Genomic DNA, 27,429 nt, shown 5'->3' with positions numbered 1-27,429 from the left:
GCTCTGGCCTCTCTAACGCAGCAGGACCAAAGACCTTAATTGCATAATCTAACGAGCAAAGTAGCAGAGCGGAGGAGGAACAACTATGATTCTGTGTGAAAGTCCTGGTGGGAGCTGCTTTGCCATCAACTGGGCAGCTAGGACTGTCAGAGCTGCATTGTGGTGGCAGGTATCTATTTGTCTAGTTTGGTATTCCAGGAAACGTCAGCTAGATCAGCCTCCAAGTGTCCCATTGGCTATCGTAGAATCACAGAATCCTCAAGGTTGTAAAAGACTTCTGAGATCATCAAGTCCAACCCCACTGTGCTTACTAAATCATGTCATGAAGAGCCACAGCTACACATTTTCTGAACCTCTCCAGGGATGGGGACGCCACCACTGTCCCAGGCAGCATGTTCCAGTGCTTCACCACTCTTTCAGTAAAGAAAATGTTCCTAATATCCAGTCTAAACCTCTCGTGGTGCAACTTGAAGCCATTTCCTCTTATCCTATCACTCGTTACTTGGGAGCAGAGCCCAGCACTCACCTCACTACAACCTCCATTCAGGTAGTTGTAGAAAGCAATGAGGTCTTCCCTCAGCCTCCTCTTCTCCAGGCTAAACAATCCCAGTTCCCTCAGCCAATCCTTGTAACACTTCTTCTCCAGACCCTTCTCCAACTCTGTTGTGTTGCCCTCCTCTAGAGACATTCCAGCAGCTCAATGTCTTTCCTGTAATGAGTGGGTCAAAACTGAACAGAGGATTTGAGGTGTGGCCTCACCAGCACCAAGTCCAGGGGCACAATCCCATCCTACTCCTGCTGGCCACATCAGGTTCTTGATAGTGGCCGTAAGGAAGAAGATGAGCCAGATAAAATTCATTGTGAATAATCTGTTCCAAGAGCAGCCTTCATTTTGGTCTCTAGAAAACTAGAGCCTGGTTTAAATCTTTAGAGTAGGTCCAATGTTCTGGATGAAATGTTTCTTTTGAATTCTGTCCATGGACAACATGATAAAGAGAGCAACTGGTTTTGTGGGGTTTTGTCTGGAAGGACTTCTGCTGACTAACAGTGTATTGTGTTTTGTGGCTTTCGCTTTCAGAGCTCCTGGGTTTACTACTTTCTCTTTTCAGTTTGGCATGCCAAGAGATCTCCATACCATTCTTGAGACACATGTCCCTGCTCACTGCAGGGGGGTTGAACAGGATCACCTTCATGGTCCCTTCCATTCCAAACCTTTCGATGATTACATGATATGCTTGCTCACAGTCCTCTCCAACGTCTTTGGAGAGTTTTTCTATCTCTCTGAGCACTCAAAAGTGCTGTTCTCTACATTTCCATGAGTTCACATCAGTTGCAAAATGAGAAGATCAGTTCACAGGTACAGATCAATCACATAATTCATAGAATCATAGAAACATAGAATCATAAAATGGTTTGAGTTGGAAGGAACCTTAAAGATCATCAAGTTCCAACCCCAACCTGTCCCATGAGCAGGGACACCTCCCACTGGATCAGGCTGCCCAAGGCCTAATCCAACCTGGCCTTGAACACGTCCAGGGATGGGGCAGCCATTACTTCCCTGGGCAACATGGGCCAGTGCCTCACCACCCTCATCATGAAGAATTTCCTCCTTATGTCTACTCTAAATCTTCTTCCTTCCAATTTAAAACCATTCCCCTTTGTCCTATCACTGCAAGCCTTTGTAAAAAGCACCTCCCCAGCTTTCTTGTAGCCCCTTCATGTCCTGGAAGGTTGCTCTAAGGTTTCCTCAGAGCCTTCTCTTCTCCAGGGTGAAGAACCCAAACTCCCTCAGCCTGTCCTCGTATAGGAGGTGCTCCAGCCCTCTGATCATGGCCTCCTCTGGACTTGTCCCAACAGCTCCATCTCCTTCTTATGTTAAGGATTCCAGAACTGGACACAGGACTCCAGGTGGAGTATTTCTTAGGATGTCTGATTCTGCTTTTCCCTCCAATCCAGCAAAGCCAAACTCCGAACAAGCTGCATTCTTTCAGTTGGAAGTATTGTTCAAGTATGATTAATTTGTCCAAATGTGCTGATACCATGCTTGTCTTCATGTAATTGTTTACAGTCTTCTGTAGGCAAAAAGTTCAAGTCCTGTCTGCTCAAACCAGAGTGTTGCAACAGAAGTTGTTTGTTTTACTCTTCTGAGCAGCATAAACATGAAGAAATAGGGCTTCTTGGTCTATGAGGGTGGGTAGTGGACATCTTTATTGCCCTATGTCATTGCAAGACTGAGAAGACATGATATAATGTGTACGCTGTCCTGTTTACAGGGGAAAATCCAGTACATTGGGTCAAAGTGTGTCTTCATTCTCATCCTAAAATCTCAGTTCTACCTGGTGAAGGGGCTGGAGAAGAAGTGTTATGAGGAGCAGCTGAAGGAACTGGGGTGGTTTAGTTTGGAGAAAAAGGGGCTGAGGGGAGACCTTATTGCTCTCTACAACTCCCTGAACGGAGGTTGTAGCGAGGCGGGTGTTGGTCTCTTCTCCCAAGTGACAGGCAATAGGACAAGAGCAAACGGCCTCAAGGTGCACCAGGGGACGTTCAGATTGGACATCAGGAAAAATTTCTTCACCGAAACAGTTCTCAGGTGCTGGCAGAGGCTGCCCAGGGAGGTGGTGGAGTCCCCATTCCTGAAGGTATTTAAAAGACGAAGAAATTATGTGCTCAGGGATCTGGTTTAGTAGTGAACAGGTACAGTTGGGCTTGATGTTCTCGAAGGTCTTTTCCAACCAAGTGATTCTATGATTCTATGAAAGTGTGGTGATATTGGTACTTTTCTGGAGGCTACTGTAGCTTCAGCAACAAAATCCTTCCTTATTACACTATGCCATTGGTGTTAATTCATTAAACATTTCAATGTACAGTTGGACTCAGTGCTCTTAAAGGTCTTTTCCAACCTAAACAATTCTGTGACCCTGTAAACGATTCTATATCTCTTAAAACATAAGCCACTTCATTTTGTTAAATCACAGAATCATAGAATAGTTTGGGTTGGAAGAGACCTTAACAACCATTCACTTCTAACCCCCTGCCATGGGCAGGGACACCTCTGCCTGGACCAGGCTGCTCGAGCCTGCATCCAACCTGGCCTTGAACATGTCCAGGAATGAGGCAGCCACGAATTCTCTGGGCAACCTGGGCCAGTGGTGAGGCCGTATCGTATTCTATGATTTTATGATTCTATGATTCTATGACGAAAGTCTTAGTAGTTTTCTTTGAGCAAAAGGCTGCAATGCTTCTCATCAATGACCTTACAATCCCACAACTGAGTCAGGAAAGCCAGAAGTTAAGACTTAAAGCAACCCTGAGGCAGAAAACCCCTTTTGTGGTTTCATCAGTGCTTCCCCTTCCTTCTCTATCCCATCACTCCAGATGGAAAAGGAAATGAATTTCCTCCAAAAACCCAGTGGAGATCCCCTGTGAGGACCTGAGTTGTGGACCCCCACCCTGCCTCTTGCCCACAGCAGCAAAGTCACCCTTGGCAGCAAAGTCACCCTTCCAGGAACTCCAATATGGAGCAATTTCATAGAACCAAAAAATGGTTTGTCTTGGAAGGCACCTTAAAGATCATCCAGTTCCAACCCCCTGCCATGGGCAGGAACACCTCCCCCTGGACCAGGCTGCTTGAGGCTGTGTCCAGCCTGGCCTTGGACACCTCCAGGGATCGGGGCAGCCACAAGTTCTCTGGGCAACCTGGGCCAGTGACCCATCCACCTCACAGTAACAAATTTCTTCCCAAGATCTCATCTCAATCTCCCCTCTTTCAGTTTAAAACCATGCCTGCTCATCGTATCCCTGCACTCTCTCATCAAGAGCCCCTCCCCAGCTTTCCTGGAGCCCCTTCAGGTACTGGAAGCTGCTCTAAGGTCTCCCTACACTCTTCTCTTCTCTTCTCTTCTCTTCTCTTCTCTTCTCTTCTCTTCTCTTCTCTTCTCTTCTCTTCTCTTCTCTTCTCTTCTCTTCTCTTCTCTTCTCTTCTCTTCTCTTCTCTTCTCTAGGCTGAACAAGCCTAACTCTTTCAGCCTGTCTCATAGCAGAGATGCTCCAGCCCTTGGATCATCTTTATGGCTTCCTCTGGTCCCATTCCAAAAGCTCCATGTCTTTCCTGTGCTGAGGACTCCAGAACTGAATGCAGGCCTCTAGGCGTGGTCTCATGAGAGCAGAGTAGAGGGGCAGAATCCCCTCCCTTGCCCTGCTGCTCCCACTGGTTTTGATGCAGTTGGCCTCCTTCTTGTAGTCTTCGATAGCTTTGATTCTTTGTAGGAAGGCTTCTCCTCTCACACTACTCCAGCTCAACAACTATTAACTCTCGCACATAGTTACACTCATCTCCTTGAACATTAGAAGCACCAGAAGGGGTTGTTCATCCTGGAGAAGAGAAGGCTGCATTTTCTTTACTAAATCCATGTATTACCCTCAGCTCTTTGTTGCATAAGCTGTGAACTCTAAACTGCTGATTGCTTCTCATAATGCCTGTCACGTGAAATCACAACCTGTCCGGAGTACAGGGAAGAATGTGCAATTTAAGCACTGAGCTCTGGGAATCTGGATTACCGCCTCGCTGGCGTGTAAGTGGTGCGTTATTTTCATCTATGTGTCCCCTAGTCTTCTCAGTCATGATCCTCAAGCGTAAAAGCCTTGTTCTCAAGGTTTGCAGTCACATACGTTGCTCTTTCTAAAACACACTTAGAATCATAGAATGGGTTGGGAGGGATCTTAAAGTTCACCTAGTTCCAACACCCCTGCCATGGGCAGGGACACCTCCCATCAGACCAGCTCAAGGCCCCATCCAACTTGGTCTTGAACACCTCCAGGGATGGGGCATCCACAGCCTCCCCACAGCTTCCCTGGGCAACCTGGGCCAGTGCCTCACCACTCTCATTGGGAAGAATTCCTACCTTGGCAGGGTCAAGTGGTTTGTCAACTGGTTGGGCCACCACCAGTGACCTCTTCTGCTTCAGAGGAGGTTAACGGAGGTTGATGCGCTCTCCTTGATGGGCAGAGGGAGAATTTAGCCACTTCTCATGAAGAATTGCTAATTGGCCATACCATGTTATTCTTCAAATAACCCATTTCCTTCCCTCCTGTAGTTATTGTGATGCTGTTTTCTGATGCTAACCACCAAGACTGGACATTAGGAAGAATTTCTTCACCATGAGAGTGGTGAGACACTGGAACAGGTTGCCAAAGGAAGTTGTGGCTGCCCCATCCATGGAGGTGTTCAAGGCCATGTTGAATGGGCCTTGGGCAGCCTGATCTAATGGGAGGTGTCCCTGCCCATGGTAGGGGGTTGGAACTAGATGATCTTTAAAGTCCCTTCCAACTCAAACTATTCTATGATTCTATAAACAAAGTGATGTGCAGTCAAGAGAAGAGGAAACGGAGACAGACAGAGACAGGAGGCCACAAGCAAGGAGCTGACAGGCAGTTTTTATAGGTAGGACCTGTGGGAGCAGTGCAGCCCCAGGCAGACTGCAGGTCAGAGTCCAACTGCAGGAGATCTGCAGATCTTCCAAAGCCTTGAATCCTATCTTGGTTTCCAGTTTGGAGATTTGCCTGGTGACCAGCAAGGTCCTGCTCCGGCAGTGTAATATCTGCACCCCTAGGACCCACCCCCAGGAATCACACCCTGCCAGATCCCTTCAGGCACTGGAGGAGAAGAATTGCACCCTCCCAGGGCACAGCTTTTCCCCTGGATATTGCATCCCTGGGGCAATGCATCCCATGCTGAGAACAGAACCATCTCCTGCCAGAAATTGCATCTCTCCCCAAGACATCACATCTCACTGGTACCACATTCCTCCTGGGTACTGCATCCCTCCCCAGGTACCGCATCCCTCCCCAGGTACCATAGCCCTCCCTGGGTACTACATCCTTCCCTGGGCGCTACATCCCCTCCCCAAGTACCGCATCCCCTCTGGGTACTGCATCCCTCTGGGTAGTGCATCCCTCTCTGGGTACCTCATCCTCCTGCGTATGGCATCCACTGGGTACCACATCTCTCCCTGAGTACTGCATTCCCCAAGGTACTGAAGCTCCTCAGGTACCGCATCCTCCCTGGGTATCACACCCCACAGCTACAGCTTCCCCCAGGTACCGCATCACCCTGAGTATGGCATCCTCTGGGTACCGAATCCCTCCCCAGGTACTACATCCCTCCGCAGTACCACATCGCCCCCAGGTACTACATCTTCACTGGGTACTGCATTGACTTTGGGTTCCGCATCCCTCTGGGTACTGCATCCCCTCCAGATACCACATCCCTCCAGGTACTGAATCCCCCCAGGTACTGCATCCCTCCCCGGGTACCGCATCCCTCCCCTGGTACTGCATCCCACCGGGTACAGCATCCCTCCAGGTACTGCATCCTTCTCCAGGTACCGAATCCCCCCAGGTACCGCATCCCTCCCTGGGTACCACATCCCTCTGGGTACCGCATCCCCCCGGGTACCAAATCCTCCCAGGTACCTCATCCCTCCCCATGTACCACATCCCTCTCTGGGTACCGCATCCCCCTCTGGGTACTGCATCCCTCTCCAGGCACTGCATCCGTCTGGGTACGGCATCCCCTCCAGGTACCACATCTCCCTGGGTATCGAATCCCCCTGGGTACTGCATCCGTCTCCGGGTACCGCATCCCTCTCTGGGTACCGAATGCCCCGAAGTACCTACTTCCTCCCCCTTACCCCCCCCCAAGTATAGCATCCCTACAGTTACAGCATCTCTCCAGGTACCGCATCCTTCTGCGAGTACAGCATCCCTCCAGTTACAGCATCGCCTCCAGCTACCGCATCCCTCTCCGGGTACCGAATTCCTCCGCGTACCGAATCCCTCCGGCAGCTGCACCCCCTCCCTCCTGGTCCCCCCATCCCCGCGGGGCGCTGCCTCCCTCCCTTCCTCTCGGCCCGGGATCGAAAGTGAAAGCGAAACGGGGAAACCAGCGGCTTTGGCCACGCCGGGAATGTCCGTGACAGCGCGGAACCCCCGGCCCCATGGCGCGGCCGCTGCTGCCGCTGCTGCTGCTCTGCGCTGCCCTCGCCCTCCTGCTGCCCGGAGTCGCCGCCGACACCGGTAAGCGGGGCTCCCACGGGCTGCCCGGCGAGCCCACGCCTTCCCCGGGGCGCCCAAGTGCTTCTCAGGGTGCCCACGCCAGCCCTGGGGTGCTCACGCAGCTTCCCGAGGTGCCCACGCCGCTCCCTGAATGCCCACCCCTCTCTCTAGGTGCCCCATGCACCCCTCGAGCTGCCCACACTGCACCCTGGGGTACCCACATCTCTCCCTGCATGCCCACCCCTCTCTCTAGGTGCCCCATGCATCCCTCTGAGGTGCCCATGCTGCACCCCAAGGTGCCCAACCCCCTCCTAAGGTGCCCATGCTCCTCCCTAGGGTGCCCACACCACTCCTTGCGTGCCCACCCCTCTCTCTAGGTGCCCCATGCACCCCACTGAGGTTCCCACGTCTGTCCATGGGGCAGCCACGCTGCTTCTAAGGGTGCCCACGCCATCCCTAGGGGGCTTCCCGGGTGCCCATGCTTCTCCTTGCACGCCCACCCCTCTTTTAGGTGCCCCATGCACCCTATCAAAGTTCCTATGCTGCACCCTGGGGTACCCACATCTCTCCCTGCATGCCCACCCCTCTCTCTAGGTGCCCCATGCATCCTTCTGAGGTGTCCACGCTGCCCCTCAAGGTGCTCAACTCTCTCCCAAGGTGCCCACACTCCTTCCTAGGGTGTCGAGGGTGCACCCAGGGGTGCCCATGCTGCTTCCTACATGCCCATCCTTCTCTAGGTGCTCCCTGCATCCCCTTGGGGCACCCATACTTCACCCTGGGGTGCCCAGGCTGCACCCCCTGCCTCTCCTGGGTGCCCATCTCCCTCCCTGGGTGCTCACAGAGGCTGGGGATGAATTTTAGGGTCCATGAGTTGGACCTACAGGAGCTGCATCACTCCAGGATTTCACCTGAACAAGCCCAACTCTGTCAGCCTGTCCTCAGAGCAGAGATGCTCCAGCTCCTGCATCATCTCCGTGGTCTCCTCTGGACCTGTTTCAGCAGTTCCATCTCCTGGAGCTGTTGGGATAATCACCCTCAGACGGCAGAGGAGCTGGCGATGCCGACAGGCCCAGGGAGCCACACATGAAGACCATGAAGCTGGAGCACCTCTGCTATGAGGACAGGCTGAGAGCGTGGGGGTTGTTCAGCCTGGAGAAAAGAAGGCTCCGTAGAGACCTTAGAGCAGCTTCCAGTACCTGAAGGTGCTCCAGGGAAGCTGGGAAGGGACTTCTTACAAGGGCCTGGAGTGATGGGACGAGGGGGAATGGCTTTAGATTGGAATAAGGAAGATTTAAGCAAGACATTAGGAAGAAATTCTTCACCATGAGAGTGGTGAGGCCCTGGCCCAGGTTGCCCAGGGAGCTGTGGCTGCCCCATCTCTGGAGGTGTTCAAGGCCAGGTTGGATGGGCCTTGGGCAGCCTGGTCCGGTGGAAGGTGTCCCTGTCCATGGCAGGGGAGGTGCTTTGGATGGGCTTTGAGGTCCCTCCCAACCCAAACCACCTTAAGCACTGGGTGCAGTTTTGAGCACCACAGGATGAAAAGAATCTAAAGCTACTGGAGATGGGCCAGAGGAGGCCACAAAGTTGGCAAAGGGTTTAGAGGGAAAGACATACATGGTGCAGCTGAAGTCATTTGATCTGTTCAGCCTGGAGGAGATGGGAAACCTCATTGCAGTTTACACCTTCCTCACAAGGGAAAGAGGAGGAGCAGGCACTGAGCTCTTCTCTCTGGTGACCAATGACAGGACCCGAGGGAATGGGAGGAAGATGTGCCAGGGGAGGGTTAGGTCAGACATTAGGAAAAGGTTCTTCACCCAGAGGGTGGTGGAGCACTGGAACAGCTCCCCAGGGAAGCAGTTACGGCACCAAGCCTGACAAAATTCCTGAAGCGTTTGGCCAGCGCCCTCAGACACACGGTGTGAACGTTGAGGTCGCAGGGACAGGAGTTGGACTCAATGATTCTTGTGGGTCTCTTCCTACTCATGACCTTCTATGAAGGTGGAGGAGGACATCCCCACAACGTGGGATGACAGCACATGGCAGCGCTTCCATCCCTGGGCCTCATCCCAGCCACGTGCCCAGCTCCTGCATGGATTGCTTCCCAACGTGCCAGGATGAGCTCACCCTCACGCACACATTTCAACCTGGAAATTTAATATCAGTGGGATTAAATTCAGATGGAAATAAGGCAGCCAGAGGTATTTTTCCAAGGCTGGTACCTGGTACCGTGGCTTGTTTCAGAGATCGACTAATGATGTGGATAAGTCTTCGAGCCCTTGGGCAGACACATCAATGGGAATTAGGCTGCACCTTGAATCCTGTGTTTAATTCTGGGCCCCTCACTACAAGAAGGATCTTGAGGTCCTGGAGTGTGTCCAGAGAAGAGCAGCAAAGCTGGTGAAGGGGCTGAAGAACAAGTCTTACGAGAAGCGGCTGAGGGACCTGGGGTTGTTTAGCCTGGAGAAGAGGAGGCTGAGGGGAAACCTGTGAAAGGAGGTTGTAGAGAGGTGGGTGGTGGTCTCTTCTCCCAAGTGACAGGTGACAGGACAAGGGGAATGGCCTCAAGTTGCTCTAGGGGAGATTCAGATTGGACATTAGGAAGAAAATTTTCACTGTCATCAGGCACTGGCAGAGGCTGCCCAGGGAGATGGTGGAGTCACCATCTCTGGAGGTGTTTAAAAGACATGTAGACGAGGTACTTAAGGATATGGTTTAGTAGCAGGGAGGTATGGTTGGACTCAATGATCTCAGAGGTCTTTTCCAACCTGGTGATTTTACTATTCTATGAAAACTCAAATGGCAAAGCTCAAAAGGAATGGTGACAAGATGCTTTTGGCAGTCCTGGGAGAGTCTTGTGAGCTTTTCCTGGAATTAAACAGGAAAATACAAGACAGATGTTGTTTTGTTCGGTGTAAAAGTCCCTGGTGGTGCTCTCAGACCCAGGAATTTTGTCATTCTGCTTCAAGAAAACAACAAATAAGAGAGGGAGAGACTTGTAGTTCCTATAGAGCTCTTTGCTTGGAAGCAAGGGCTTTACCACAGTCTCTCCCACCCATTCATATTTCATACCATTTCCAATCCCCTACCAAGGCATAAAAGAAAGCCTAAATCCTGGACACGCATCTCCAGGGCTGTAGCAGTGCTAGAAACCTGAATCTTCCATCTCTGGAGGTGCTTAAGATGAGGTTGGATGAGGCTTTGAGCAGCCTGATCCCGTGGGAGGTGTCCCAGCCCATGGCAGGAGGGTGGAACTGGCTGGGCTTTAAGGTCTCTTCCAATTCCATGATTCCGTTATTTCCTCCCCATTTCCCTCTTGGGAAACGAACTGAAACATGTGCAGTGATGGTGCGAGATGCCAGGCTTGCAATGTCGAAGAGTGGAGATGCTGGGATTTTCCCATCGAAGGACTTAAATGTTTCTTGGAAGAAGAGTTTATTTTATGGTCAAATTCACTGGGATAAAATTGCTTTGGTGGAATTTCGATGAGGGATCATAGAATAGTTTGGGTTGGAAGAGACCTTAAAGATCATCCAGTTCCAATCCCCTGCCATAGGCAGGGACACCTTCCACTGGATCAGGCTGCCCAAGGCCCATCCAGCCTGGCCTTGAACACCTCCAGGGATGGGGCTGCCACAACTTCCCTGGGCAACCTGTTCCAGTGCCTCGCCACCCTCATCGTGAAGAAATTCCTCCTTCTGTCCAGTCTAAATCTGCCCCTCTCTAGTTTATACCCATTGCCCCTCGTCCCATCACTCCAGGTCCTTGGGAAAAGTCCCTCCCCAGCTTTCCTGGAGCCCCTCTCCATACTGGAAGCTGCTCTAATGTCTCCCCAGAGCCTTCTCTTCTCCAGGCTGAACAAGCTCAACTCTCTCAGCCTGTGCTCATAGGGAAGGTGCTCCAGTCCTCTGATCATCCTTGTAGCCCCTTCTAGACCTGTTCCAACAGTTCCATTTCCTTCTTAAGTTGAGGATTCCAGAACTGGACACAGGACTCGAGATGAGGAGTCCAGCTTTAAAAGCTGAAAGGCATGAAGAGGACTCACAAGTCCCCGCTTTCCCTGGCTATTTTTGTTGCTTGTGGCTGGATTTCCTGCTGCGCTCCCTCTGCAGACGTGCCTGTGGGTTGTTTTGGCACTGGGAGAGCTTTTCATTCATTTTATGGTGTGGCTTCAGACCTGATTACGTGAGGGCATTGCAAAATGGCATTTCCTCAAAATACTCCCTGAAATTTCCCCACCGCCATCTTGAGCAGGAGCTGAGAACAGATGTGCTGAGCGCACGGCGCTGCCGCTTCACTCAGGTCTCCAGGCACTTCAGCTGCAGCTCTTTGGGGTGTCCCAACCAGAGGACACAGCACAGACCCATCCAAGCATGGAAGCAGAACAGACCCCCCTGAGATGTTCCAGGGATGGATAACAAATTGGGGAAGGAGACTTTTATGATCATGGAGTCTTTATCTCTGGGTGCCTGGAGGAGCATATTGCGCTCCTGGCCCTATCACCATCATGCTTCTATTCCCATTGTGCTCCCATCTCCATTGTGGTCTCTACTGCCATCGCACTCCTGTCCCTGGTGGGCTCTTTTCCCCATCACCAGCATGTTCCCATCCCTCTTGTGCTCCTGTCCCCACTGTGCTCCCATCCTCCCATTCCTGATCCCAGCCCAACTATGCAACCCTCCATACCAAATGTGCATTGTCCTGGCTGGGCACCTCTTCATCCCAGCAGGCCATTGCTTCATCCCAGCTGGGCATTGCTCTATCCATGCTGGGCATGACATCCTGGCCATGCATTGCTCCATCCGAGCCATGCATCACATCTCATCTGTGCAACACTCCATCTTAGCCATGCATCGCTCCATCCTCACCGTGCGTGAAATCTTGGCTGTGCATCGCTCCATCCCAGCCATTCAAAGAATCATAGAATGGTTTGGGTTGGAAGAGACCTTAAAAATCATCCAGTTCCAAACCCCTGCCACGGGCAGGGACACCTCCCAGTAGATCAGGGTGCTCAAAGCCCCATCCAGCCTGGCCTTGAACACCTCCAGGGATGGGGCAGCCGCAACTTCTCTGGGCAACATGTTCCAGGGCCTCACCACCCTGAATTTCTTCCTAATGTCTAATCTAAATCTCCCCGCTTCCAATTTAACGCCATTCCCCCTCATCCGATCACTCCAGGCCCTTGGGAAAAGTCCCTCCCTAGCTTTCCTGGAGCCCTTTCAGTACCGGAAGCTGCTCTAAGATCTCCCTGGACCTTTCTTTTCTCCAGGCTGAACAAGCCCAACTCTCAGCCTGTCCTCATACGGGACGTGCTCCAGCCCTTACATAATCTTTGTAGCCTCCTCTGGACCCATTCCAACAGTTCCATATCCTTCTTGTGTTGACGATTCCAGAACTGGACACAGGACTCCAAGTGGGGTCTCATGAGCACGGAGTAGAGGGGCAATCACTCCATCCCAGCTCTGCATGACAGCCTGACCACACATTGCTCCATCCTGGCCACTCAACACATCCTGGTCATGGAATGCTCCATCCGAGCCATGTATTGCTGCATCCTGGCCATGTGTCACATCCAGCCATGCATTGCTCAACCTCAGCAATGTGTTGCTTCAGCACGAATCGCTCCAACCATCCATGCATCACATCCTGGCTGTGCATTGCTCCACCTCAGCCATGCATTGCTCCACCACAACTTTCCTGGGAGGATTTTTGTAATAGAAAAGTTTGGGTTGGAAGAGACCTTAAAGATCATCCAGTTCCAACCCCCCGCCATGGGCAGGGACACCTCCCACTAGATCAGGCTGCCCAAGGCCCATCCAGCCTGGCCTTGAATACCTCCAGGGATGGAGCAACCATGACTTCCCTGGGCAACCTGGGCCAGTGTCTCACCACCCTCATCAGGAAGCATTTCTCCTTAATGTCTAATCTAAATCTTCCCACTTCCAATTTAAAGCCATTTCCCCTCATCCTATCACTCCAGGCCCTTGTAAAACGTCCCTCTCCAGTTTTCTTGTAGCCCTTCAGGTATTGGAAGCTGCTTTAAGGTCTCCCTGGAGCCTTCTCTTCTCCAGGCTGAACAATCCCAACTCTCTCAGCCTGGCCTCGTATGAGAGCTGCTGCAGCCCTCGGATCATCCTTGTAGCCTTCTCCAGAGCCGTTCCAAAAGGTCCATCTCTTTCTAATGTTGAGGAATTCCAGAACTGGACACAGCACTCCAGCTGGGAGTCTCACAAGAGTGGAGCAGAGGGGCAGAATCCCCTCCCTCGTTGTGCTGGCCACGCTTCTTTTAATGCAACCCCGAACATCGTTGGCCTTCTGAGCTGTGAGACCGCATTCCCAGTTCCTATCAAGCTTCTCATCCACCAGCACCCCAAGTCCTTCTCCTCAGGGCTGCTCTCAATCACATCGTCCCCAGCCTGTTTTGAAACTGTGGATTGCCCCGACTCAGTTGTAGGACCTTGGACTTGGCCTTGTTGAATCTCATGAGGCTCACACAGCCCCACTTCTCCAGGATTTGACCCCCCTGGGTGCCATTCAGCACAGCGAGCCGGGCTCAGAAGGTACCTGATCTCCCTGTTGGGATCTCCATCTCTTTTTTTTTTAACCCCCCAGCACGATGCAGCCACCCCAAGGCCGTGGCCAACGCTCACATAGATGTGGGCAACAACACTCTGCTCAACACCCGCCTGCGCTACACCTGCAACCCGGGCTACAAGCGCAAAGCTGGAACCTCCAGCCTCATCCAGTGCATCGTCCACCACGGCTCCACCAAGCCCCAGTGGACTGACACCACGCTCCAATGTATCCGTAAGCCCTCGCTCAGCAACCGGGATGAGGGAGGGACATCTCCATCACTGCCACAGTGGAGGAGAAAGAGGGAGATGTGGGCGCTACTGTTGATGTTGTCTCCGTGTTGTGTCTTCCCGAAGGAGATCCAGCTCTACATCCACTGACTCCCAACCCTGAGTTCCCAAAGGCGCCGCACACCACGAGGATGATGCAAAGAGGTGAGAAAGAGGCAAACACAACCCATGGAGGTTGGTTTCAAGCTGCTGTGACCACATGCATGGCAAAACCACAACCATCATGAGGAGCAGCTGAGGGACCTGGGGTTGTTTAGCCTGGAGAAAAGGAGGCTGAGGAGAGACCTCACCACTGTCTACAGCTGCCTGAAAAGAGGTTGTAGCGAAGTGGGTGTTGGTTTCTCCTCCCAAGTGACAGGGAATGGCCTCAAAGTGCACCAGGGTATGTTCAGATTGGACATCAGGAAAGGTTTCTTCACCAGAAGGGTTCTCAGGCCCTGGCAGAGGCTGCCCAGGGAGGTGGTGGAGTCCCCATCTCTGGACATGTTTAAAAGATGAGGTGCTCAGGGATCTGGTTTAGTAGTGGGCACCTATGGATAGTCTTGATCTCAAAGGTATTTTTCAACCCAGTGATTCTATGAAAATATGGAGAGTAAAATATTTCAGTTGTGGGATTCAATTAATTCAACTGCCTCCAAATCCTGTCATTTTGGAGCTGCTGGACGGGCTCTATCACCCTCACCACAATCTGGCCAAAGCAGGCACGTGGCCAAGCACTGAAATAACGATGTTAATGGAAGCGTCTTAATTTTTTTTAAATTAAAAGGTTTTACGCTATTTTCCCCTGCAGGAACCACTGATGCCAGCCTGAGCGCCACCCCTTCTCCGGCACCAATGCCCAAGCTGCCAGAAACAGCCAGCAGGTCACCCCTGACACCGGCAGCTAATGGGTCATCACCTGAGACGTCCACACCGTTGGAGATAGCCCCACCACTGGAGACATCCACAGTGGGAGAGGGGATGGCCCCTGGGATATCCCTGGGGACAACCCCGCTGCCTTCTGACCCCATGGACCACGCTGCAGGTCAGGATGAGATAACCTACCAGTGGGGTTGGTTTCAACCAACAAAGGCTTATCAGCACAGGAAGGACATGGATTTGTTAGAGCGAGTTCAGAGGAGGCCACGGAGGTGATCCAAGGGCTGGAGAACCTCCCGTACAAGGACAGGCTGAGAGAGTTGGGGTTGTTCAGCCTGGAGAAGAGAAGACTCTGAGGAGACCTTAGAACAGATTCCAATACTGAAAGGGGCTCCAGGAAAGCTAGGGAGGGGCTCTTGATCAGGGAGTGCAGGGGTAGGATGAGGGGGAACAGTTTTAAGCTGAAAGAGGGGAGATGGAGATGAGATCTTAGGAAGAAATGTTATCCTAAGAGGGTAGTGAGGCCCTGGCCCAGGTTGCCCAGGGAAGCTGTGGCTGCCCCATCCCTGGAGGTGTTCAAGACCAGGCTGGATGGGGCTTAGAGCAACCTGGTCCAGTGGGAGGTGTCCCTGACTATGGCAGAGGGCGTGGAACTGGATGGGCTTTGAATTCCCTTCCAACTCAAACTAGTCCATGATTTACTTTTGCAATACATCTTTCCCTTCTTTCCAACCCCCTTTTAGTGAGCCCCCCCCCCCCGAATCACCCCCTTTCCTCACTTTGCAGCTAAAAATCTTCATTTCTCTCTTCTTTGCTAGTTTCCATCCAGACCATGGCCTCTTCCATTGGTAAGTTGGGAAAAAAAAAAAAAAGCTTATTTTAGCAAGCAGGGACTTATTTTCTTTAATTTTTTACCTTAAAAGCCCTCCTGGGGGCTGTGGGAGGTTCTTGGTGCAGTTGAGGGCGCTGCCTCCGAGGAAGGAAGGATGCAGCACCCACATTTCTTCTCAGGGTGAGGAGGGCACCTTGTGAACTTGCACAAAGTGTTCTTGGCTCTTTGTGGAGCTGTTTTTTGACCTGAGTTGTGGCCTTGGCCTCACGTTGACAGATGCTTATCGTGTCTCTCTTGCAGGACTGCTGGGGGTGGTGGTCGCTGGCATCGTGGTCTGCTGCTGCTGGAGGATGAAAATGTAAGTGTGTTGAGCCCCTCGAGATCTTTCCACCCTGATGATGAGTTATCCTCAGTCTCTCAAAGCTGGGGAAAGCTCTTTGGGTGCCGGTGACGCTCCTCTCCCTTCTGCAGGCGCGCCAGGCAGGACAGCGCAGTGACGGCCATCCCCATGGTGGCTTCTGCCACTGAGAACGAAGCGATGTTGCCATCCAGCAACTTCCCTGTGGGCTGAGCATCCACCACCAGGCAACTCGGTGCAGCTGGAGCCTGGAGGATGCTCAAGGCTCAGATGGAAAGCTGGATGCTTCCTTGAGCGGTGGCAGTGGAGCGTAGCAGAGCATATCGTGGTCCTCAGCCATCCTCCACATGAAGCACGGTCATCCCAGGAACATGTGGCCGCTTTTCCCAGCCTGAACAAGTGACTCCCATGGATGAAACTACTCCAGCACCCAAAGGTGCGCAGGTATCTCATCGTGGGGCTGAACAAGAGGTGGGTGAGCCCTGTGAGGACCCCAGGGTGGCGTGGAGGCAGTAAGCATCTTGTGTCAGGAGCCCAAATTCAGAGGACGTGGTCTTGTGGGTGCTGGTGGTTGACGGGGAATGGGCTGGGGGCTACTGGCCACAGGGTTTGGGGCCTGGGGGTGAAACTGGGCTGCCCTGCTGCAAGAAACACCCATTCTCTGGTTGGAAGAAAGACCAGAGCTGGGTGAGCTGGACACCAGCCCCTTCTCTAGAGCTGTTTTGCCCTAAAATTGCCCCAAATCCAGAAAGCAGCGCTGCTCATGGCAGACAGAAAGACCTGGCTGAGCATCCTTCCACCACGTCCTCACCACCTTCCTGCTCTCTTTCAGCCGGTGAACTCAGAACCACAGGGAATGGTGCCGGCGCTGTTCTGCTGTAGTTGCATGGTTGGACTCTATGATCCAAGAGGTCTTTTCCAACCAGGTGATTCTATGAATCAGTCCTCTGCAGCTCAGGGATCCTTCAGAAGGACTTTTGGCACCAACCTCAGGCACCGGCTGCTCACAGGGAGCAGAAATGATTTCACTACCAAGGACTGAAGGCAAGAACAGCCTAGGAAATACTTTCCTTTGCATGTTTTCCCTTCGTTATCCTGTTGTTTCATGCTACAGAACAGGCAGCTTTGTACTGATCCCATTTTACGTATAGATGTGTAAATATTATATCTAAAATAACCCACATGCAACGATGAGGAAAACAGCATCCTCTCTGCTGCTGCTGTGTCCTGTCCTTGTGTTTGTGCCACTGATCTGGACCATCAGAGCTGGAGGAAGCTGCGTTTTGGATGTGTGATGGACCAAGCCTTCCGGTGATGGCACTGCTTCTCCTCAACATACCATGAAACAGGTGGAAAACATGTGTGGGATGGCTGGAGGTGTCTGGTCCAACATCCACTCTGAGCTTTGTGGTTACACCCAACATCCAAGACTCAGGTAAACTTTTGCCCATGCATAGGTGAGCAGAACACGGAAAGCCTTTCTGGAGTTGGTGCTTTGCAAGCGAAAGGAGCCACCTTTTAATCAATCAATGTTGGAATCAACAGGATGCATGAGCTTCCTCCAGCTGGAATGGCCCACAGCTCCAGGCTCGTGGCCAAGAGCTCTTCAGAAATCACTTTCAGTTTTGGCAGGACCTGGACTTTGGCATGACTTAGCTGTGGTGCCTTCAAACAGAGAGCGTGAGCCACCGTCTCATTTACAAGACCACCACACCACTTGGACCACTGCTACTGTGATGGCCGGTCAACAAATGCAACCCAAGATGACTTCTTAACAGAAGGGAAAGAGAAAAAAGAAAGCAGTAATGCTTTTTCATTGCTCAAAATGTAGTTTCAGCATGAAAAATGCTCTCCAGTTTGGCTCTGACTGACTGAAACCAAACCAAAGCAGTTCTTCAGGGGCTGCATCTTCTTCACTTGTGGTTTCCTGCAGGGAGAAGAGAAGCAGAGTCCGGGGAAACCTCTCGGCTGCAAGTAAGGAAAATTAATTCAGCTGGGAGAGGCGAAGGATTTCTCACAGCTGACAGTGAGATGTTCCCTATTAGAAGACTCCAGGAAAAAGTCCATTTTCTAGGAATAAAGTGTTTCTTTGGGTTCTTTCAGTGGTGGTTTCCTCTTCTTCCCATGGATCACAGGGATTTCACCAAGGTAGGACATGATGGAATAGGCAGGGATGTCCCAGCAGTTTGGTCACAGAGGAGTAATGCTCAAAAAAAAGCTGTCCTGTCCAATACAGTTTATGCAGCGCCTGTTCTTCCACACAGTGATGAAGGCCATGCTGAGCAGCTCCTGGAGGGCAATGTAGGGCTGCAGAAAAGGTCTCGTACCTCCTTGCAGAAAGCCTGGAGGGTTCCTCTTGGAGCTGGTCTGAAATTCTGCTCCAATATGCACATGATTTTGGGGCTGGGAGATGACAATAGGCCTTGTTCCACACCCAGGATGACTCCAAGGCACAGAGAATGGACCTAGAGGGCTTCGTTAAAGCTGGATGAGTTGTTCCTAGAGGGCTGGGATAAAGGTGAGCGGTGTCAAAGAGCCAAAGTGCTTCTGCGTGCAAGTGTGGCAAAGGTAGCCACCCACATCCCGGCTGCCGTTGCTCTGTGGGAGAAAGAAGAGATCTGAGAGAAGAAGAAGGCTGAAGGAAGGCTTCCAACCTCAGACACAAGCCCCTTCCCATCAAAGGAAGAGAGCAACGATGCACCCAAAGCATCTCCTGACACCTCCGTTGCAAGGAAAGAACATCTGGGACAGCTGGTTCAACAGCTGTAACAGCCAAAATTATAGAATCATAGAATGGTTTGGGTTGGAAGGGACCGTAAAGACCATCCAGTTCCAGCCCCTGCCATGGGCAGGGACACCTCTCCCTGGACCAGGCTGCTCAAAGCTTCATCCAGCCTGGCCTTGAGCACCTCATGTCCCCGTGCAGGTCTTAACTGGTGAAGAACAAGCTTCACCCTTCTATGTGTTCATGTCCCCTGATGATGGCTCGGAGCCATCTCCCCTCTCTTGTTGTGGACATGGAGCTCCACCAGATTTACTGCACGCTTGCATATCCCAGCACTCGGGATATTTGGCCTTCACCGCACCTTCTGGGCAAGGATCAACCAGATGATAGGACTGAAGCCAAAACAGGATACTACAGTCTCATTGTCACTTCCGGCTGGCTGGCAGGGGTGGGGGGTGCTCTGCCAAACCCAAATGGATGTTTGGTGGCCTTGGCAGGGGCTCAACAAAGAGCCAGAAATGGGATCTGACACAACGAAACCCCACAACTGTCCCCATCTGAGACCACAATTACTCTCAGAAGACAGGTCAAAGCTTGAATGGATCTGTGGAAACTGCACCACCACCCTGAATCATGCAGTTGGGAAATCACTCCCAGTTATGAGCTGCGGTTGTGCCAGAAGGTGGTTGGAATTGACAATCTTAAAGGTCTTTTCTAACCTAAATGATTCCATGATTCTATGAAGCCAAAGGCTGAGGAGATGTGGGCATGAGATCCAGGTGCAGGACATTCCTTGCTCTCTTCCAGTGAAGCTTGTCCCTTGGTGTGTCCCTCCCTGATGGGTCAGAAGAGTCACAGAGCAGAGCTGCCCTGCCAGCAACCAGAATGGTTCATGAGTTGGGGCTGTTCAGCCTGGAGAAGAGAAGGCTCCAAGGAGACCTTATATTGACCTTCCAGTACCCAAAGTGGGGTACAAGAAGGCTGGAGAGGGACTGTTTACAAAGGCTCATGGTGATAGGACAAGGGGGAATGGGTAAAAACTAGAGGAGGGCAGATTAGGACTGGTCATAAGGAGAATTTCTCTGCTATGAGGGTGGTGAGACACTGGAACAGGTTGCCCAGAGAAGTTGTGGCTGCCCCACCCCTGGAGGTGTTGAAGGTCAGGTTAGATCCAGTGGGAAGTGTCCCTGCCTGTGGCAGGGGATTGGAACTGGATGATTTTTGAGGTCCCTTCCAATCCAAATCATTCTATGACTCTATGAAGGCCCTTGATTCAGAAACATGATCCCAAAGGCCCCAGGAAGGGACGTACGTGAGTCAAAGGCAGCTTCTTCACAACCAGCTGGGACTGCGCTGTTCCCGTACACTGTGGCACAGAACAAACAACGGTGGCCCCATCCTTCGCAGCCTCACTCATCAGCTCCACCCGAAGGAAACACTCCTAAGAAAGAAGAAAAAAGGGAACAGCATGACTCAGAGGGAGCTGAGATGCCACAAAAGGTTGTTTCATAATTTGTTTTAACCTCCTGGGAAGTGACAAACAACATGAAAAAAATAAAACAAAGCAAATCTCAGAGTTCTGTTGAAAGCAAAAAATGAGCAGAATACAGCAGCTCACAAGCACGAATCATAGAATGGGATGGGTTGAAAGGGGCCTTAAAGATCATCCAGTTCCAACCCTCCTGCCATGGGCAGGGACACCTCCCACTGGACCAGGTTGCTCAAGGCCCATCCAACTTGACCTCCAGGGATGGGGCATCCATGACTTCTGTGAGCAACCTGTGCCAGGGTCTCACCACCCTCATCAGGAAGAATTTCTAATGTCTAATCTACATCTTTCCCCTTCCAATTTAAAGCCATTCCCCCTCATCCCATCACCCCAGGCCCTTGGGAAAAGCCCCTCTCCAGCTTCCCTGGAGCCCCTTCAGGTACTGGAAGGCTGCTAGAAGGTCTCCTCAGAGCCTTCTCTTCTCCAGGCTGAACAACTCCAACTCCCTCAGCCTGTTCACACATGGGAGGTGCTCCAGCCCTCGCATCATCTTTGTAGCCTCCTCTGGACCGTTCCAACAGTTCCATCTCCTTCTTATGTTGAGGATTCCAGAACTGGACACGATTGTCCAGATGAGGTCTCCCAAGAGAGGAACAGAGGGGCAGAATCCCCTCCCTCGCCCTGTTGGCCACACTGCTTTGGAAGCAGCCCAGGACATGGTTGGCCTCCTGGGCTGTGTGCACATTGTTGGCTCGTGTTGAGCTTCTCGTCAATCAGCATCCCCAAAGGAAGTGAAGTAAGAGCTGGCAACCACAGAGAAAAGAGAACCTACATGTTTGCATGGAAATAAGAAGTCAGGATCTGTGGAAGACAACACCCAAATGCAAAGACTGTGGAAAATAAATGCTGCAACCTTGTGTCTTGCTGCTGAAATCACGGTACAGAGCAGCATGAATTGAGGAAAAAATGTGACCTCAGGGATTCTGGTCTACACAAAGACACAGCACATTCTCAGCAGGAATTCTAGGATCTTGGTGAACCTTAGAATAATCATAGAATTGCTTGGCTGGAAAAGACTTTCAAGATCATCAAGTCCAACCATACCTGTCCTCTACTAAACCAGATCCCTGAGCACCTCATCTGCCCACCTTTTAAACACCTTCAGGGATGGGGACTCCACCACCTCCCTGGGCAGCCTCTGCCAGGGCCTGAGAACCCTTTTGGTGAGGAAATCTTTCCTGATATCCAGGAGAAAAGGAGGCTGAGGGGAGACCTCATCATTGTCTGCAATTCCCTGGAAGGAGGTGGTAGCGAGGTCAGGGCTGGTTTCTGCTCCCAAGTGACAAGTGATTGGACGAGAGGAAATAACCTCAAGTTGCACCAGGGCAGGTTCAGATTGGACATCAGGAAAGATTTCTTCCCCAGATGGGTTCTCAGGACCCGGCAGAGGCTGCCCAGGGAGGTGGTGGAGTCCCCATCCCTGGAGGCGTTTAAAGGATGGGCGGATGATGTGCTCAAGGATCTGGTTTAGTAGTGGAGAGGTACAATAGGACTCTGTGATCTCAAAGGTCTTTCCCAACCAAGCAATTCTAAGTGGAGCTCTCAGGGCCCTAAATTGTCCTGCTTGTGGATTTGCTTACCTTGGAAAAACTCCACTTACCCCAGCCAATGCTAGAAGGTGTTCCAAGGACTTCGACATTAGCAAATGCTTCTTTGCTCGTGTCACTGCAACGTAGAGCAGGTTCCATTCATCCTCGGGATACATTCCTAAGTCAGAGGAAAGAACATCAATAGCTTTAGTAAACAAGAAAGAACAGCTCTGCTATTCTTCTGATGCTTCTGGAAGGACACTCTGTGCTCCTCTGGGCGAGCACAAACCTGCAGAGCTGTACAGCTGAGCAGCACTGTCCTGTGTTTGCCGTGCACTCCTGAAACGACCTACAGCTCCTGCCCCATTCCACATCCTCCCTTCCAGGCAAAAGCAGGACTCTACACGCCCTGGAGAAGCTCACTGCTACATGGCTCATCTGAACGTGAGCCAGCTGTGGCCCCGGTGGCCAAGAAGGCCAATGGCATCTTGGCTTGGATCAGCAATAGAGTGGGCAGCAGATCCAGGGAGGAGATTCTGAGCCTGGACTCAGCACTGGTGAGACCACACCTCGAATCCTGGGTTCAGTTCTGGGCCCCTTGCTCCAAGAAGGATGTTGAGGCTCTGGAGTGTGTCCAGAGAAGAGCAACAAAGCTGGTGAAGGGGCTGAAGAACAAGTCTTACGAGGAGCAGCTGAGAGAGCTGGGGTTGTTAAGTCTAGAAAAAAGAAGGCTGAGGGGAGACCTTATTGCTCTCTACAACTACCTGAAAGGAGGTTGTAGAGATGTGGGTGTTGGTCTCTTTTCCCAAGTGACAGGTGATAGGACGAGAGGGAATGGCCTCAAGTTGCTCCAGGGCAGATTCAGATTAAATATCAGGAAAAATTTCTTCACCAAAAGGGTTCTCAGGCCCCGGCAGAGGCTGCCCAGGGAGGTGGTGGAGTCTCCATCCCTGGAACTCTTTAAAAGATGGGTAGATGAGGTACTCAAGGACATTGTTTAGTGGCAGATAGGAATGGTTGGATTCGATGATCTAAGAGGTCTTTTCCAACCTAGTGATTCTATGATTCTATGTTTTCCCACCTCCCGGGCACAAATTGGCACTGGAGGAGTTTCGCCATCGCTACATTCACTCTGCAGGCTCCTCTCTTCTCACTAGAAATAGACCAGCTCTTAAGGGGAGACCTTATCACTGTCTACAACTCCCTAAAAGGAGGTTGGAGCGAAGCGCGTGCTGGTCTCTTCTCCCAAGTAACAGGAGATAGGCTGAGAGGAAATGGCCTCAAGTTTCTCCAGGGCAGGTTCAGATTGGACATCAGGAAAATTTCTTCACAGAAATGGTTCTCAGGCACTGGCAGATGCTACCCAGGGAGGCGGTATAGTCCCCATCCCTGGAGGGGTTTAGAAGATAGCTAAGCAAGATGCTCTGTGATCTGGTTTAGTAGTGGACAGGTATGGTTGGACTGTATGATCTCCAAGTTCTTTTCCAACCAAACAATTCAATGATTCTATGATTCCAAAACATGATCTGTGGCACCTAAGCAAAGCAGGGTCTTGCCTAACTCTAGAGTTGGTCTTTGTTGACATAGCTGCAGGCTTGACTGCAGAAATATACTTCTGCCCCGGTCTCATTGTGAAGGAAACTACAAGATCTATATTCACCAGGACAACCAGTGGCACGTGAGACCCCGAAGAAGCCCAGGCTCAAAGGACAAGTGCCAACAGCACACTTTGCTTTCCCACTTTCAGCTCAGGATGGTGTCAGGCACAGCCGTTCCCTTACCGACACTGAAGTTGATTCTTCTCTGATTGCCACCAAGACATGGTACATTCACAAAGTCATCTCCAATCAGCACCGTGTCAAACTCCAGGCCTTTGGCTTGATGGACGGTACCTATTAGATAATCTGTAACCAGAGCACATCAGGAAGAAGGAAAAGAAATCGGTCATAGCACCAATAAAGGTATTTTTAAATTCACCAGGTGCAGAAACACAGAATGATAGAACGATAGAACGATAGAACGACAGAATAGTTTGGGTTGGAAGGGACCTTAAAGATCATCCAGTTCCAACCCCCTGCCATGGGCAGAGACACCTCCCACTAGATCAGGCCAAGCCCTGATCCAGCCTGGCCTTGAACACCTCCAGGGATGGGGCAGCCACAACTTCCCTGGGCAACCTGTTCCAGTGTCTCACCATTCTCATGGTGAAGAAATTCTTCCTAATACCAAGCCTAAATCTGCCCCTTCCCAGTTTATACCCATTGCCCTTTGTTCTGTCACCACAAGCCTTTACAAATAGTCCCTTCTCCAGCTTTCCTACAGGCCCCTTTCAGGTACTGTAAAATCGCTAATAACTTGATTGCTTTGTCTCTTCTCCAAATTACAGCCAGCAAAAGGCAACTGCAAAGGAATCCTGAACGGCAGAGTAAATGTGCGCTTGCAGCCCAGAAGGCCAACCGTGTCCTGGGCTCCATCAGAAGAAGCATGGCCAGCAGGGCGAGGGAGGGGATTCTGTCCCTCTTCTCTGCTCTTGTGAGACCCCCTCCCGGAGTCCTGTGTCCAGTTCTGGAATCCCCAACATGAGAAGGACATGGAACTGTTGGAATGGGTCCAGAGGAGGCCATGAAGATGATCCAAGGACTGGAGCATCTCTGCTGTGAGGACAGGCTGAAAGAGTTGGGGTTGTTCAGCCTGGAGAAGAGGCGGCTGCAAGGAGACCTTAGAGCAACCCTCCAGCACCTGAAGAGGCTCCAGAAAAGCTGGGGAGGGGCTTTTTCCATGGGCCTGGAGTGACAGGATGAAGGTGGAAATCCTTTAAATTAGAAGGGGAAGAATTAGATTAGACATTAGGAAGAAATTCTTTCCGATGATGTTGGTAATGCCCAGGTTGCTCAGGGAAGCTATGACTGCCCCATCCCTGGAGGTGTTCAAGGCCAGGCTGGATGGGGCCTTGAGTAGCCTGATCCAGTGGGAGGTGTCCCTGTCCATTGCCATGGGGGTTGGAACTGGATGATCTTTAAGGTCCCTTCCAACCCAAACTATTCTATGATTCTATGAAGGCTCTTGATTCAGAAATGTGATCCCAAAGGCCCAGGGAAGGGACATACATGAGTCAATGGCAGCTTTAAGGTCCTTTCCAATCGAAACCATCCTATGATTCTACGATTAAGTCCTAGTGCTTTCCAGCTGCAGGAAACGTTGCATCCAAAGGTTTATTTGCCTCTAGCTTTGCTCATTAAGGAAACCTTCGGTGGCAGATTCATTGCACTGAACCCCACCTGGAGGCCCAAATGTACCCCAAAAGCTGCTGTTCACCTTCCGTTCTCCCTAAAAGACCCATTTGATCCAAACTTAGCCTTTTGCAGGCTAAGTGGATTTAGCACTGAAGCTGGATTGAAAAGGAGACCTGAATTTACTCCTCTATCAAAGACGCAGCTTGGCCTTACCTGCTACGGCTTCTTGTGACACGTGGCTGCGCTCAATCTTCTGCACCAGCTCAGGGATGCGCTCTTTGTATTTCTCCACTATCGCAATCTTCGCTTCCAGGTCTTTATCATCGATGCGCTCTGCGTATTCCCTTAAACCGAGGAAGCCCTGAGTTTCTTCCCATTTTTTGATGAAGGAATCGTTTATAACGAGGTTTGCTGAAAACCAAGGAGCAGATGACGTGAGTTGATTTGACAAACACGTACAATGGCATTTTTTAGTTTTAATCAAATTTCAGAGCAAGGATTGGGGAAGAGGAGGGCAACGAAACTGGTGCAGGGTCTGGAGAACCAGTCTTATGAAGAGCAGCTGAGAAAACTGGGATTGTTTAGCCCAGAGAAGAGGAGGCTCAGGGGGGGAACTCATCGCTCTACAACTACCTGAAAAGAGCTTGTAGTGAGTTGGGTGTTGGTCTCTTCTCTCAAGTAATAAGTGACAGGATTAAAGGAAATGACCTCAGGTTGCACCAGAGGGACTGTTTACAAAGGCTTGTGGTGATAGGATGAAGAGGAACGGGTACAAACTAGAGAGGGGCAGATTTAGACTGGACATAAGGAGGAGTTTCTTATGAGAGTGGTGAGGCCCTGGCACAGGTTGCCCAGGGAAGTTGTGGCTGCCCCATCCCTGGAGATGTTCAAGGCCAGGCTGGATGGGGCCTTGGGCAGCCTGATCTAGTGGGAGGTGTCCCTGCCCATGGCAGGGGGGTTGGAACTGGATGATCTTTAAGGTTCCTTCCAACCCAAACTATTCTACGATTCTATGACTATATGAAACAGAAAAGTAAAAAACACGCAAGATGTTACACAGAACCAAAGATTTCTTTATGTTGGAAAAGACCTTTAAGATCATCAAGTCGAACCACTAACAAAACACTGCCAACTTCACCCCTAACTCATGACCCTAAACACCACATCCACATGGCTTTTATGTCCATCCAGGGACAGGGACTCCGCTATCACCCTGGGCAGCCTCTGCCAGTGCTTGGCAACCCTTTTGGTGAGGAAATTTTTCCTAATACCCAATCTAAACCTCCTCTGGCAAAATTTGAGGCCATTTTGTCTTGTCACAGAATCACAGAATTTCAGAATGGTGGGGTTGGAAGGACCCTCTAGAGCTCATCCAGTCCCACTACTCTGCAAGAGCAGGGTCACCTCCAGCAGCTTGTACAGGAACATGTCCAGGTGGGCTGGAATATCTCCAGAGAAGGAGAATCCACACCCTCCTTGGGAAGCTGGTTCCAGTGCTCCATCACCCTCATAGGTAAGAAGTTTTATCATGTGGAGGTGGAATTTCTTGTGTTCTGGTTTGTGCCTGTTTTCTCTCATCCTATCACTTGTTCCTTGAGAGTAGAGACTGATCCCTGTCTGGCTCCAATCTCCTTCCCAGGAGCTGCAGAGAGCGATGAGGTCTCCCCTCAGCCTCCTCTTCTCCAGACTAAACAGCCCCAGGGCCCTCAGCTGCTCCCAGAACCCCTGTTCTTCAGCTCCTCCCCCAGTTCCGTTCCCCTTCTCCAGACACGCTCCAGCCCCTCAAGGTCTTTCTTGGAGTGAAGAGCCCAGAACTGAAATCAGGATTCAAGGTGTGGACTCACCGGTGTCGAGTACAGGGGCACAGTCCCTTCCCTTCCTGCCCTCCCACCATGGATCCAGCTTGACCAGATCCCTCTGCAGAGCCTTCCTGCCCTCCATCCATGGATCCAGCCTGGCCAGATCCCTCTGCAGAGCTTCCTGCCTCCATCCATGGATCCAGCCTGGCCAGATCCCTCTGCAGAGCCTTCCTGCCTCCATCCATGGATCCAGCCTGGCCAGATCCCTCTGCAGAGCTTCCTGCCCTCCAACCCATGGATCCAGCCTGCCCAGATCCCTCTGCAGAGCTTCCTGCCCTCCAACCCATGGATCCAGCTTGACCAGATCCCTCTGCAGAGCCTTCCTGCCCTCCATCCATGGATCTAGATTGACTGGATCCCTCTGCAGAGCCTTCCTGCCCTCCATCCATGGATCTAGATTGACCGGATCCCTCTGCAGAGCCTTCCTGCCCTCCATCCATGGATCCAGCCTGGCCAGATCCCTCTGCAGAGCCTTCCTGCCTCCATCCATGGATCCAGCCTGGCCAGATCCCTCTGCAGAGCCTTCCTGCCCTCCATCCATGGATCCAGCCTGGCCAGATCCCTCTGCAGAGC

At 51.5% G+C, this 27,429-nt stretch overlaps 2 protein-coding genes across 5 annotated transcripts in view; one reads left to right on the top strand and one right to left on the bottom strand.

Moving 5' to 3' along the window:
• Positions 1-6,740: 6,740 nt before the first annotated feature.
• On the top strand, positions 6,741-16,213 carry IL15RA (interleukin 15 receptor subunit alpha). The gene is made up of 7 exons (XM_054050146.1): positions 6,741-7,074; positions 13,663-13,857; positions 13,980-14,057; positions 14,704-14,937; positions 15,590-15,619; positions 15,904-15,961; positions 16,075-16,213. The coding sequence occupies exons 1-7, from the start codon at positions 6,996-6,998 to the stop codon at positions 16,172-16,174; spliced, it is 774 nt and encodes a 257-aa protein (XP_053906121.1). The 5' UTR covers positions 6,741-6,995; the 3' UTR covers positions 16,175-16,213.
• A 2,024-nt stretch (positions 16,214-18,237) lies between these two features.
• The window catches only part of FBH1 (F-box DNA helicase 1), a 31,422-nt gene continuing 22,230 nt past the window's right edge, over positions 18,238-27,429 (bottom strand). For all 4 annotated transcript variants that reach the window (XM_054050045.1, XM_054050053.1, XM_054050057.1 and 1 more), the window contains 5 exons: positions 25,211-25,408; positions 23,546-23,668; positions 21,836-21,942; positions 19,999-20,127; positions 18,238-18,559 (listed from right to left, as the gene is read on the bottom strand). In XM_054050045.1, the coding sequence (XP_053906020.1) occupies positions 18,461-18,559; positions 19,999-20,127; positions 21,836-21,942; positions 23,546-23,668; positions 25,211-25,408 (656 nt within the window). In that variant the 3' untranslated portion in view covers positions 18,238-18,460. The remainder of the gene's footprint in view (positions 18,560-19,998; positions 20,128-21,835; positions 21,943-23,545; positions 23,669-25,210; positions 25,409-27,429) is intronic.

Source organism: Cuculus canorus, chromosome 1 (assembly GCF_017976375.1).
Source record: "Cuculus canorus isolate bCucCan1 chromosome 1, bCucCan1.pri, whole genome shotgun sequence".
NCBI lineage: Eukaryota > Metazoa > Chordata > Aves > Cuculiformes > Cuculidae > Cuculus > Cuculus canorus.
Note: the sequence above shows the minus strand (reverse complement) of the source record. Positions and strands in the feature narration are given on the sequence as shown.

Bases quoted from the DNA above. Each gene is read 5' to 3' on its own strand.
- IL15RA (XM_054050146.1), top strand. From the start codon at position 6,996: ATGGCGCGGCCGCTGCTGCCGCTGCTGCTGCTCTGCGCTGCCCTCGCC. The intron at 14,938-15,589 runs GTCAGGATGAGA...CTTCTTTGCTAG, and splicing joins CCCCATGGACCACGCTGCAG to TTTCCATCCAGACCATGGCC. The intron at 15,962-16,074 runs GTAAGTGTGTTG...TCCCTTCTGCAG, and splicing joins TGCTGCTGGAGGATGAAAAT to GCGCGCCAGGCAGGACAGCG.